This window comes from Astatotilapia calliptera, chromosome 14 (genome assembly GCF_964374335.1).
Source record: "Astatotilapia calliptera chromosome 14, fAstCal68.1, whole genome shotgun sequence".
NCBI lineage: Eukaryota > Metazoa > Chordata > Actinopteri > Cichliformes > Cichlidae > Astatotilapia > Astatotilapia calliptera.
The window spans coordinates 5,294,689-5,308,619 of NC_137435.1; the positions used below are offsets into that span (position 1 = coordinate 5,294,689).

The window sequence follows — 13,931 nt, forward strand, 5'->3', positions numbered from 1 at the left end:
CAGCTTATGGGTGTATGACCTTGTTAATGTCTGAGATGAGCTTCCCATCATTAGGCACATAGGGTTTCTGGTTATTGGCTCTGAGTTTGCTTTGGATGGTGAAGAGAAGGACCTCGAGATTACCCTTCTCCTGAAACCTGGATGAGAAGCAGGAAGCTTTAGTTGGTGGGTCAGTGTCACAGTATCGCAGTCATCTCAGCAAAAAATCACTCAAACAGCACGAAAGCTTGTTGACAGACGTGTTTCTGTCTGTTGTCCAGGGTTGTGCTCATTAATTACTCACAGAGAGTCTACATTTAGTCTGAGAACAGTCTTCTATTAAAATATCCACTAATATGTATGCACATCTGCTTATGTGCCAGTTTCACAAGTCAACAGCTGGCTGTGAGCTGCTTAAGTCACCCAGAGCCTAACAAGGCCTATTGTATCATAGCAAGAGTGTGTGTGTGTGTGTGTGTGTGTGTGTGTGCGCGCGCGCGCTCTGTGGGTATCATTGCTGCTGACAGTACACTCTGAGGTGTCATGAGTCTAGTACTCTACACTTTAGTAGGAGTCACATAAAATTACACTACACAGCTACACACATACACAGCAATCTTATTTTTCTCTAATAGGGTGAAACATAAAACGTATATGGTATAAGCACAACAGTATATTTTTCACAAGACTGGCATAAATTAAATGCATTAATTACATTAATAAATAATAAATTACTTAGTAAAGCAGATATAAGCAACTAATTCTGACACTTGAGAAGCTGTAGATTAACTGTTTTGAATCACAGCTGGTCACACCAGGTTACTGGTAGCGGTCACAAACCGAAGCTTATTTTACTATATGTGATGTGGTACAGTGGTCAGTCGTTTATCGTGGGAGTTATGTTCCAAAAATAGGTGATAGATGAGTAGCAAAGTAGCCAACTTTATTTTTTCCAATTATTATAGATGTTTTAAGACCGTAAAACCCCTCACTACACGCTTTATACACTTTTCTCAGACAGGCATGAACATTTTCACAATTTTCTCTCTTGTTTAAACACTCTCAAAGTTCAAACCTTTTTTTTCTACAAAGTGAAGTATTATAGAATGAAACCAAAGGCTACCGTAGTTGTCTTTGATGGCGCAAAACGTTTCGTCGACATTGTTGCGTTTGTTGGGAGAAACCTTACAAACATACAGTAAAGCACTTCAGAGTCACACTGCTAGCGATCAAAGATTTATGTAAATTTGACAAGCTGAACACATTCTGTACTGTACAGGAGACACGGCACCAGATTGATTGACAATGGTCTACAGCCAATCAGGACGCAGAACACAATGCGCTGTTAAAAAATAAATAAATTAAAAAAAACATGCAAGATTGCACCCAAAAAATCAGTGAAACAGCGAGGCTGCGAAAAGTGAACCGCGTTATAGCAAGCGACCACTGTATTACATATTTACATAATTAGTTGGTGTTGTTCCTCCAGCTGCTTCTTTTTAGTATCACTTTGTTTTCCAGCTTGAAGTTGGCCCCAAGGTTTTGGAGATGCTTTGCTGTCGTCAAATTCTTCCAATTATACCGTTTCTTATGAGTTTAAGACATTTGCAAATCAAATCAAACGTTTTACACAGCATCACAACTTTTTTGAAATTGGGTTTGTACATGTGGTGTTAAAAAAAATGACAAAATATGTTAATCTGGTATTTTTAAAGAATCATCAAACTTACTTTATGGGCTTCTCTATAGTGCAGTAGGTGGTGAAAGCCTGCAGCTGCTGCTGAACTCCGGTCAGCGAGTTGGCAAACTTCTGGTTGCTGATGACCGCGATGGTCTTCTCTATCCACTCGAGGAGCTCAGATGCCAGAGCGTCATAGCGGTTAACAATCTTCTCTGCCTCAATGCAGTTGTCTAGCACCTGGTTCAGAGAGAAGAAAGTTGCAAGGAGATTCTGAGAGCAAGATTGAGGTATGAGGCTAACAAAAAAAGGCAGGAATAACCAAGAAACCCTTTAAGAATCATAATATTTAAATCCCTCTAAGGTCTGCACGTGCTAGTAAAGTGATATTACAGTGATATTATTTGTTTCAGACTGCCTGCCCTTCATGTTTTAAAGCAATAGTGGCTCATTGATCTCCTCTCTGATGCTGTCAGTATGCAGGTTTTGTAGGCATATTTGGGAGAGCATGTGCGTTACCTTGCCAACGCGCTTCCCCTCCACAATAAGAGCCTTCATCTTAGAGAAGTAGTGGTAATAGGAAACCACGTATGTAATGATGGACTTTTCATCTGGGTTCTCGGTGTTCACATCTGCACAGGAGGGAGGTGATAGAAACGGAAAGATAGAAGAGTTAGCATCACCTTTAAGACCAGCACTCCTTCCTCTTAACATACAAGGATCTGATTGTTTCTAGTATAGATCAGCACCACGGTCACTCGTCCATAAGATTTGAGAGTCTGAGTAAGTCTGAGTAATGGCTCAAGTCTTATTAATACATCAGATCTGTGCATGTCTCTCCTGCATAATTCTGAGTTCACTGTAAGACGTGACTGAAAACAATGTGTGGGAAAAAACATGCTTTCAGCTGCCATCTCATGGCCTCACCCTTCCACACAACTCACAGAAGGAAAAAAAAAAAGCTACATACGTTTAAAAAGCTTTTTTATTGCACACTTGGACAAAGTCTGAGCACATTTTCAGCGCCCACACATTTTAGAAGAGTTAAACATTTTAAACTTCCCTTACATAGCCTTTATCCTTGTCTTTTTAATCCATCATAAAAAGATTATAATGGAATGAGTATATGCATTGGCCTTTCTGGTAAAAATTGAACGTTAGTTCTAGTTTTGGGTACTGTTACATGCTTTATGTTTTAAAATCAGTTAACTTATAATGTTTGAAAGAAGCTGTGAGAACCTTTGAAGCGTGAGTTAATCTCATGTCTCCCATTTCTGTGAAAAAGAAAAATGTTGTCTATCTTACTGAGTGCAGCAGGTTTTGCACTGTTTTGGATATTGCAGCATGGAGTGTGGTTTGCATGACTCTCACCCTCAGGGTCCAGGAGTTTCGTGAGGCCCAGGTGCTGCTCAGCGATGTTAAAGGCTTGCTGCAGGTTGTGGGTTGCATTGGATCGTGTCAGCTTGTGGAACTCTATTAGATCAGGTCTGGAGGGCACAACATGAAAAAACAAAAATTTGTGTATGGTTGTGATTTTAAAATTTCATGTCAGTCACACCCGCTTCTCCGTGTTTGTTTAAATGTGTGTGTGAATATTTTTCGTCTTTTTGTTGGTAACGTGTTTGCATCTAAAAAAAGGACTAAAAACACATACTAACAGTGCTGGCTCTATGCTGTGTACGTGTGTCCTACCTGTGTCTATGTATTAGGGCGTTGAAGGCAAGGCCGTCCCTCCAGCAGGTGGTGAAGTTCTGGATGTTGACCTCAGAGTACCTGCGACATGGAGAAATGCTTTCTAATCTTAAAGAGCTCCAAATTACTCTCACTACATTCTGACTAGATATACAGTATAACACCTAAATGATCATGAAATCTGCAGTTTGAGCTTCTAGTTTCTGTGTTTTTATTTCACTGCTCACCCTGCAGTCTTCATCTGGCACCAAAGCAGCAGTGCATCCTTGGCAGAGCGGGTTTCTCTGTTGTCCTCCGTCTCTATTTTGATCACCTGGATCTGAACAAGAAGAAGACGAACCAAGAGTTTAGTGTTTTCTGTCTGTCCCAGAGACTCATATAAACACGCTGCTGCTTCATTTTTGGAAGTATAGGTTCACCTTAAAGACTCCACGTCCTTAATTTTCTCTTACATGTGCACAGTTGTAATGGTGCATTCTCATATTAAACATGGCCAAAGTTTTCCTATGATGGAAACACTCAGGTCTCTGACAAATGCAGTAATCAGGCTATCAGAAGCAGAAAAAAGCAGGTTCAAAGTGATGACAGCCCTGAAGGAGAAGAGCTACAACAGTTTGCCTCACACAGATCTGACAGAGTGCACCAAGGCCCAGTACAAGAATCGAGCAAAGCTACTCTAGCAAAGCCTCACTGAATATTTGTTGCTGTGTTCTGGAGTAGTTCAGTGGGTTGAGCAAGAAATCTATATGCCAAAATACCAGTGCAGGGGCCCAGGTTCAATTCTGCTCCAGGCCATTTTATGTGCATTAACCCTTCTGCACTCTCTTCCTGTCATAGCAAAAAAATACTTCAAACAAATCAGTGCCAGAATTAAGCAAAATGGATTCACTTTAATAAAAGTAAATCAAGCTGTAAACAATCAAAAATGCTTCTGAGTGGCCACCAGTTAACCTGATTAAGATAGAGCTGGTTAGCTTATTTCTTGTCCACCTGCAGCTGTACCTCTGATATTTTAAATAAACTTTATGGACACAACTAAGCAGTGAATAAGTAAAATGTGCAAGATGTCAAGTGACAAAGCATGTATGCAAGAAACGAAATGGAGCAAAGGTCTGAGCCCCGACTTTATTCCCGAATGCTGAAAAAGAAACAGCAAAGCAAGAAAAACTACAAGCAAAGGAACAAAGAGAAATATGACATGAGGCGAGGGTTTGGGTGTTAAAAACACACGGCTCTGTGTGCCTCCTGAGGACAACACGCTGGCCGTTACAACGCCTGATGATAGGAGACAGTGACAGCCATTCAACCAATCACATCACAGTGACATGATCCAAGGTAATTGGGGACATGGCACCCTGGAATCAGCTGCTACCCAAGTCATTAGCCGCAACACTGTGCACACACACGCACGCACACACACACACACAACCTTTTTAGTGATTTGTCTGTTGTGATGTAAACTGTGTCTCAATAGTCTGCTTTCTTCTCTAAAAAGGTACTAGAAAGTAAGAAAACACTTATCTTTAACATTTCATGCTAAAGATAATGATTTATAAATTCACATTGAATGTATAAAACATTAGAGCCTGACATTAAATATACCTCCAAACTGTGTCAAATATCATCAGTCAATACCTGAATCTGCATATACGGCCTTTTTATGACAGTAAGTTATTATAAAAAAGGTAAAAGATGGTCAATAAGTCTTGGATCAGATACACTGCCAGTGTGTAAGCTAAGCAGAAAAGCACTGCACACAGTACAATGCCACTCAGCCAACCATATACAGCAACACAACTGAAGTGACAGCAAATAATAAGAGTCTGTTATTATTTGCGTATGGCTCTGTAAATACGGTAGCTTTACCTCTTCCTTCGCCTGTCAGTCCTCTCCCTTCTTTACTGCTTTTCCCTCCCTCTCTCTTTCTGCCTGTGTACAGTTACTGCAGTGGTCTGGCTCTACCTGCTGACTGGGCAAAGCAAACTCTCACTTTCACTGCTGGGGAAAAGGCGGAGATGAGAGCAGAAAAAGTGCAAGAGGAAACGATAACTCAAAGCTACCGTGACAACAGAAACCTCAGCTAACCCTGGACCGCTCTCAGGCCTGCTGACGTTACTCTTAGCACCTAAATGTTTGATTAAATCACCTTACTGATGATCTAAAAGGACCTCTGGATTTGAAATCCAAAAACTATTTTGCAACAGAAAAACTCCCAGTGCTACAACTGCTATTTATTCCCTATTTATTTATTTATTTATTTCCTCGCTGTGTCACTTCCTTTCTTCTAATTTCCACATCACAGATTCCTCGTTTCATTCCTACCTCATTTTCCCAGTTAAGTTCACCTGAATACTCCCCAAAAGTTTAAAGTTTAATTAAAGTTTAAACAGAACCTTAATCTTCATCATTTTAATATGAAAATGAAGGATTAAGTTTAGCTTGTTTTCCTTTTTTTCCCAAGTTTAAGACTCCATGTGTGTCTGTTTTTCTTATCTTAAAGACACTTGAGTTTAGAAAAGCAAACCTTAAAAGTTCATATTTATTTCCTGCATCTTATTTTGAGGCCACTGATAACGGATGACTTTCTTGGCTTTAAGATAAAAATGAAAATTGAGAAAAGACAGTCAGGAACTTAAAATGTGGGTGAACTCTAAGAAAAGTGTTCTTATTTAAACACGACTAAAAGAAGAGCAATTTTAGAGACATAAATACCGTTTACTTATTACTTTGTAAGTACTGTCAAACTGTTTAATAAATTCATTCATTTTTCATTTTTGCTTCCTGTGAACGTTAAACGTTATTGCTGTGGTTTCTCTGATTTCAGGTTTTTGTCTTTGTTTTGCATTTTTTGCCCCATTGACCTGAAGCAGCTCTTTGTCTGGTTGTCCTACAACTTAAACATGAAGAAGTGTGATAAACTTTACATTATCTTGCAATAACCTTTCTGATTTTATTATTCTAACTGTGACCATAACCATGTGTGAGGTCATCAAGCTCTGAACTTTGATTTCTTCCAAAACGAGATAGTAAAAAAATGTCATGAAACAGTGTGCGATGCTCTTGAGAGCTTTTACTTTGAAAAGACTACAGAGGAATTCAACATAGCCTCTGACTGGATTGTTGTTAGTGAGTTAGGTTGACACATAACTTGTGAGGAAGTGAATCAGACGTACCGTAGCCACTGAGAAAATAACTGTTTCTCTCCTAACATTTTAATTTCAAGTAACATAACAGTTCAATTATTTGCATGCTGTTTTATTTCATTGTTTTATTCATACAGCACTTCATATATTTGTATGCACAGCTGCTCCTGGAAAACGAGGAAGATGTACAAAACAAACCTTTAAAGTCTTTACAAGTTATGATTGTGACTGTATCAAAACTCTTGGACCTAGTTTCTTCAGAAGTGTAGCCCTTTCTTCTGGTTATTGGAGCACAGGTGCTACACCTCAAATATGAAACATGAAGAAATATGTATTTCTAAACCCTGGTTCTCGCCCTGATTTTAATGTGTGTTAATTATTAAGTTCAGGGAACAACCAGCGCTTATTTATCGGAACATCTCTGCTCACCGCTTCCCATCAGCCAGCTATTCTTTCTCTATATGAGTACTTGTCTCATAATTAGACACACACACACACACACACACACACACACACACACACACACACACACACACACACACACACAGCTGAACAAAGGTCTTCTGCACTACTCTCCTTTCTCAGCACATGCAAAATTGAGGAGGCCATCGACTGGTCGCTCATGGGAGCAGGAGCACTGGACAACAGCCGAGCTCACGGCTAATGGTGGGAAATCTAGCAGACAGCTAACACTACAGTGGGGCAAAAAAGTATTTAGCCAGCCACCGATTGTGCAAGTTCCCCCACCTAAAATGATGACAGAGGTCAGTAATTTGCACCAGAGGTACACTTCAACTGTGAGAGACAGAATGTGAAAAATAAATCCATGAATCCACATGGTAGGATTTGTAAAGAATTTATTCGTAAAGTAGGGTGGAAAATAAGTATTTGGTCAAGAACAAAAATACAACTCAATACTTTGTAACATAACCTTTGTTGGCAATAACAGAGGTCAAACGTTTACTATAGGTCTTTACCAGGTTTGCACACACAGTAGCTGGTATTTTGGCCCATTCCTCCATGCAGATCTTCTCGAGAGCAGTGATGTTTTGGGGCTGTCGCCGAGCAACACGGACTTTCAACTCCCGCCACAGATTTTCTATGGGGTTGAGGTCTGGAGACTGGCTAGGCCACTCCAGGACTTTCAAATGCTTCTTACGGAGCCACTCCTTTGTTGCCGGGCGGTGTGTTTTGGATCATTGTCATGTTGGAAGACCCAGCCTCGTTTCATCTTCAAAGTTCTCACTGATGGAAGGAGGTTTTGGCTCAAAATCTCACGATACATGGCCCCATTCATTCTGTCCTTAACACGGATCAGTCGTCCTGTCCCCTTGGCAGAAAAACAGCCCCATAGCATGATGTTTCCACCCCCATGCTTCACAGTAGGTATGGTGTTCTTGGGATGCAACTCAGTATTCTTCTTCCTCCAAACACGACGCGTTGAGTTTATACCAAAAAGTTCTACTTTGGTTTCATCTGACCACATGACATTCTCCCAATCCTCTGCTGTATCATCCATGTGCTCTCTGGCAAACTTCAGACGGGCCTGGACATGCACTGGCTTCAGCAGCGGAACACGTCTGGCACTGCGGGATTTGATTCCCTGCCGTTGTAGTGTGTTACTGATGGTGACCTTTGTTACTTTGGTCCCAGCTCTCTGCAGGTCATTCACCAGGTCCCCCCGTGTGGTTCTGGGATCTTTGCTCACCGTTCTCATGATCATTTTGACCCCACGGGATGAGATCTTGCGTGGAGCCCCAGATCGAGGGAGATTATCAGTGGTCTTGTATGTCTTCCATTTTCTGATGATTGCTCCCACAGTTGATTTTTTCACACCAAGCTGCTTGCCTATTGTAGATTCACTCTTCCCAGTCTGGTGCAGGTCTACAATACTTTTCCTGGTGTCCTTCGAAAGCTCTTTGGTCTTGGCCATGGCGGAGTTTGGAGTCTGACTGTTTGAGGCTGTGGACAGGTGTCTTTTATACAGATGATGAGTTCAAACAGGTGCCATTCATACAGGTAACGAGTGGGGGACAGAAAAGCTTCTTACAGAAGACGTTACAGGTCTGTGAGAGCCAGAGATTTTCCATGTTTGAGGTGACCAAATACTTATTTTCCACCCTAATTTACGAATAAATTCTTTACAAATCCTACCATGTGAATTCATGGATTTTTTTTTCACATTCTGTCTCTCACAGTTGAAGTGTACCTCTGGTGCAAATTACTGACCTCTGTCATCATTTTAAGTGGGGGAACTTGCACAATCGGTGGCTGACTAAATACTTTTTTGCCCCACTGTATAGTAGCCTAAACTGTACAGATTCAGCTGGTCGGGTATATTCAGAAAGCACGTAAGGAGTAAGTCTACTGAACAAATTAGTTTATAAATATGAGCTAAGTTTTCGTGAAAAATACTTCTCTCTGTGATTTAGCATATGCAACGTTCACATGACCTTCTCATAAGCTTATGCTTCTTCCTGCTCCTTTTTGAACATGAAAGTTATTTGGAGTTGTGGTTGCTCGTTTTCCTTTTGTTTTGCTTTGTTCATTTGTCTCTTTTAATTCTATGTTGTTGTACTTTTTCAACATGTTCAAAATAAAGATTCAGTCAATCAATCAAACCTTGTTGTGTCTGTGGCCTTCACAGCATGGCAAAACAAACAGGACAAGGTAATGAAGCTAGGCAACGTAGAATAGCACCAGACACGTACGCGTGTCCTGCATGTCCACATGCTGCAAGACAATTTCTGCTTTTTTTCCTTTTGTATTATTGTGATGGTTGAATTCACATAGAAGCTGAAAAACTAAAAAAAATGCATTTACAGCAATATATCTTTAATTCTCAACATCAAAATTTCATTTTTATATGTCATGTTGTAAAACAAACTTAAACTGTATTAAAAACAGCTTTTATTTATTTTTTTCTTTTTGTTTAAACAAACTTTTAATCAACTTATACAACTATATCTGGCTCATGACATAATTCACATTTCACATAGACTGATATAAGTGAATCCTTATAAATAGCCTGAATTGATGGTTAAATTAACAGTTTTGCCAAGAAGCACTCAAACAGCACAAACCTCTGCCAGAGCAGCTCCCTCTCTGCACTGTATTTACTTTTAAGGGAACATTATTATATTTCATATACATTTCTCTCTCTCATATTTGTATTTAAACATACAAACAAGAGGTTTGCAGTGCAGTAAAATCATTATGCACTAGCAAGTGTTGGATAATTGGTATGGATTTGTAAAATAATAAACATGAATATCTTGAGTTGATTGCAAAAAAATTATACTACAGTATGTTTCTAAAAAAACTAAGCTGCTCGTTCTCCTTCTCATCACAATGCGTTTTCAAAGATATAATGCATTTTGGGGGCAATTTGAACATACAAGTTCCACTTGTTGTTTTAACCATATTTAAAGATGAAGGGATTTTATGAAGGTTTGGTTTTATCTGACGTTGAACAAGGTCAGAGGTCCAAAGCGACATTTAGAATTCCCATATATATAACTCCCAATATTCCTATATGTTGTACTGTCGACATGCTGACAGTACACACCACACTTATTACAAACATAGTTTCGAAGTTATGAGGCTTTTTCATCAATTTGCAACCAAGAAATCATTAAGCTGACCTTGGAGACCTTGTTGGATGTTGGGCAAATTAGTTAATGGATTGCTAACATGACCCCCTGTCTCTACACCCCTACAAATTTTATCAGAATTCTTTCAAAAGGTCATGTTAGCACTTACAGATAGGATGACATGCACGTACAGTGGGGCAAAAAAGTATTTAGTCAGCCACCGATTGTGCAAGTTCCCCCACTTAAAATGATGACAGAGGTCAGTAATTTGCACCAGAGGTACACTTCAACTGTGAGAGACAGAATGTGAAAAAAAAATCCATGAATCCACATGGTAGGATTTGTAAAGAATTTATTCATAAATCAGGGTGGAAAATAAGTATTTGGTCACCTCAAACATGGAAAATCTCTGGCTCCCACAGACCTGTAACGTCTTCTGTAAGAAGCTTTTCTGTCCCCCACTCGTTACCTGTATGAATGGCACCTGTTTGAACTCATCATCTGTATAAAAGACACCTGTCCACAGCCTCAAACAGTCAGACTCCAAACTCCGCCATGGCCAAGACCAAAGAGCTTTCGAAGGACACCAGGAAAAGTATTGTAGACCTGCACCAGACTGGGAAGAGTGAATCTACAATAGGCAAGCAGCTTGGTGTGAAAAAATCAACTGTGGGAGCAATCATCAGAAAATGGAAGACATACAAGACCACTGATAATCTCCCTTAATCTGGGGCTCCACGCAAGATCTCATCCCGTGAGGTCAAAATGATCATGAGAACGGTGAGCAAAGATCCCAGAACCACACGGGGGGACCTGGTGAATGACCTGCAGAGAGCTGGGACCAAAGTAACAAAGGTCACCATCAGTAACACACTAAAACGGCAGGGAATCAAATCCCGCAGTGCCAGACGTGTTCCGCTGCTGAAGCCAGTGCATGTCCAGGCCCGTCTGAAGTTTGCCAGAGAGCACATGGATGACACAGCAGAGGATTGGGAGAATGTCATGTGGTCAGATGAAACCAAAGTAGAACTTTTTGGTATAAACTCAACGCGTCGTGTTTGGAGGAAGAAGAATACTGAGTTGCATCCCAAGAACACCATACCTACTGTGAAGCATGGGGGTGGAAACATCATGCTATGGGGCTGTTTTTCTGCCAAGGGGACAGGACGACTGATCCGTGTTAAGGACAGAATGAATGGGGCCATGTATCGTGAGATTTTGAGCCAAAACCTCCTTCCATCAGTGAGAACTTTGAAGATGAAACGAGGCTGGGTCTTCCAACATGACAATGATCCAAAACACACCGCCCGGGCAACAAAGGAGTGGCTCCGTAAGAAGCATTTGAAAGTCCTGGAGTGGCCTAGCCAGTCTCCAGACCTCAACCCCATAGAAAATCTGTGGTGGGAGTTGAAAGTCCGTGTTGCTCGGCGACAGCCCCAAAACATCACTGCTCTCGAGAAGATCTGCATGGAGGAATGGGCCAAAATACCAGCTACTGTGTGTGCAAACCTGGTAAAGCCCTATAGTAAACGTTTGACCTCTGTTATTGCCAACAAAGGTTATGTTACAAAGTATTGAGTTGTATTTTTGTTATTGACCAAATACTTATTTTCCACCCTGATTTACGAATAAATTCTTTACAAATCCTACCATGTGAATTCATGGATTTTTTTTCACATTCTGTCTCTCACAGTTGAAGTGTACCTCTGGTGCAAATTACTGACCTCTGTCATCATTTTAAGTGGGGGAACTTGCACAATCGGTGGCTGACTAAATACTTTTTTGCCCCACTGTATGTAAACGCTACCAAAAACACAACCATCACGCGGTAATAATCAGCGTACATCAACACACTTATTGATTTCTGTATCTGCAGATTTCTGTATCAGTGAGCTGTCTTGCACACAGTGAACGTTGATCCTCTCTGTCTCATGAGCATGGCCTGCAGAGGGTTGCACACGCTGCAAGATAATTCTATTAGCAGTGCTGGCAAATGTGCTTTGTGGTGGGTAGCCAGGTCTAGCATGACAATACTCAGTCCCAGGAGAAAAGCTGATAGGCGACTGTGCACCGTGAATGTTACAGAGGCATCAGAATAATGTCATGTTAGCAGTGTGAGCCAATGCCACGCTGTAGCACTGAAGCAATATAAAGAGAAGCCATAGATTTCTGCTGTACTTACAGGGAAGAAGGTGATCCTGTATCACTGCTGCTGAGGCCTGGAACCCTGTGTGTGAGTGTGTGCATGTGTGTGGTATGTACATGCCAGAGGGTGTGCGATGAGACAGATGAAAGCCGGCTCAGGTAAGGTAGATAAAACAGTGTGCCCGTGTGTCCTTGCTGAAGAGCAGACTGGAAGGCGACTGCTGCTGGTCAGACACTGAGTGACATTAAGGCTTCATCCACTAAACACGGCTGTCGCACACTGGTGACGCAGCGCATGTGACAGCCTTCCCCAAACCACCAAGAGATAAACGATGCACTGCTGATCACAGCAACTTTGCACAGCAAGTTTCCGCAAAACCAGCATTCAAATATTACATCCGTAAAGAAACACTTCATATCCTGGAATACAATAAAAGCACCTTTTCTCTATACAGTGACAAAGTTGGCTCATCAGATGTCCACACTGCTATAATCTGTCACGATGAATCTGTGTTTTAAATTTACCTGAAAGCGAAGGATGATGGTCCAGATAAGGCCCAGGGTAAGGCGATGGTTTCCATCCACAATGTCATGGGAACCGACGTTTTCCAGGTGAACCCTCTGCTCTTTAAGAAACTGCAGTGCTTTGTCGACGTTCTCCAGGCAGTGGATCCGCATTCGACCTCGTGTGGGCCTCGGCTGTGGCAGGAAGAAGAGTTTGAGTACTTTTAATAAGATAACTGTTATTATTGACATACTACATGTGGGACTATAGCAAACATTGTTAAAATAATAACAAAGACAGTCAAAAGGTTGGATTTACTTTTAGAAATGACAGAAGTAAAAACCACTGAGGAGAATCTGGGGATATTTTTAGCACAAGGGCAAGTCCTTTCTTACAAATGCCCCCACTGTGAAATAAAGGAAAACTTAAGGAGACATCATATACCAGGCAAAGTGGTAACTGACTGGTAACAAACAGACAGACAAACAAAGACAGAACCGATTACATGCTCCCTCCTTTCAAGTGGAAAATAACCAGAAAAGGGTTTTCTGCAGAGCCAAAGACCCTGGACACTATGGGTTATATGATTTTTTTTTTAAATGTTCTAATCTGTGAAATTTACAGACGCCCTTCAAATTTCTTTATTCAATTTTTTAAAAGTCCGTCAATGAGGGCAAATATTCAGTCAAAATATGGACTGAATGGACTGAGTGGATAATGATCCAAGATGGCGCCGCGTATGGATGCCCTGGTGCTTCAGTGCGTTACTTCTGTTTTGTTTTTGTGCATAACTTCTGTGTCTGGGCACTCCTCTGGATATTCTTACACCAGAGAAGAGCTTCTTAACTACAGGACTACAACACCTGTGGATTTACTTCCAATATTTGTCGCATCTGCGGCAGATTTACTGCAGACTCTGATCAGGAAAGTGAGACGCCGAAAGAGAGGTAAGCGAGCCGGCGCACTCGTGCGTCTGAGGAGACGTGGACTGCGAACTGCTCTTCCTGGGGTCTTCCTTTCCAATGTACGCTCACTCAGGAATAAAATAGACGAGCTGGCCCTGATGAGAAGCATGAACAGAGACTTTGCCTCCTCCTGTGTCTTATGTTTTACGGAGCTGGAGGGCTTTCATCTGCTGCGCGCGGACCGGCAGGCCTCTCTCTCTGGTAAGACCAAAGGTGGAGGTGTCTGCTTCT

At 41.2% G+C, this 13,931-nt stretch overlaps 1 protein-coding gene across 4 annotated transcripts in view; it reads right to left on the reverse strand.

Moving 5' to 3' along the window:
- Positions 1–13,931, reverse strand: part of sptbn4b (spectrin, beta, non-erythrocytic 4b) — a 111,636-nt gene that overhangs the window by 76,438 nt on the left and 21,267 nt on the right. For all 4 annotated transcript variants that reach the window (XM_026191934.2, XM_026191932.2, XM_026191933.2 and 1 more), the window contains exons 4-10: positions 12,756–12,929; positions 3,577–3,668; positions 3,350–3,430; positions 3,029–3,144; positions 2,177–2,289; positions 1,710–1,897; positions 20–137 (exon numbers count right to left, since the gene is read on the reverse strand). In XM_026191934.2, the coding sequence (XP_026047719.2) occupies positions 20–137; positions 1,710–1,897; positions 2,177–2,289; positions 3,029–3,144; positions 3,350–3,430; positions 3,577–3,668; positions 12,756–12,929 (882 nt within the window). The remainder of the gene's footprint in view (positions 1–19; positions 138–1,709; positions 1,898–2,176; positions 2,290–3,028; positions 3,145–3,349; positions 3,431–3,576; positions 3,669–12,755; positions 12,930–13,931) is intronic.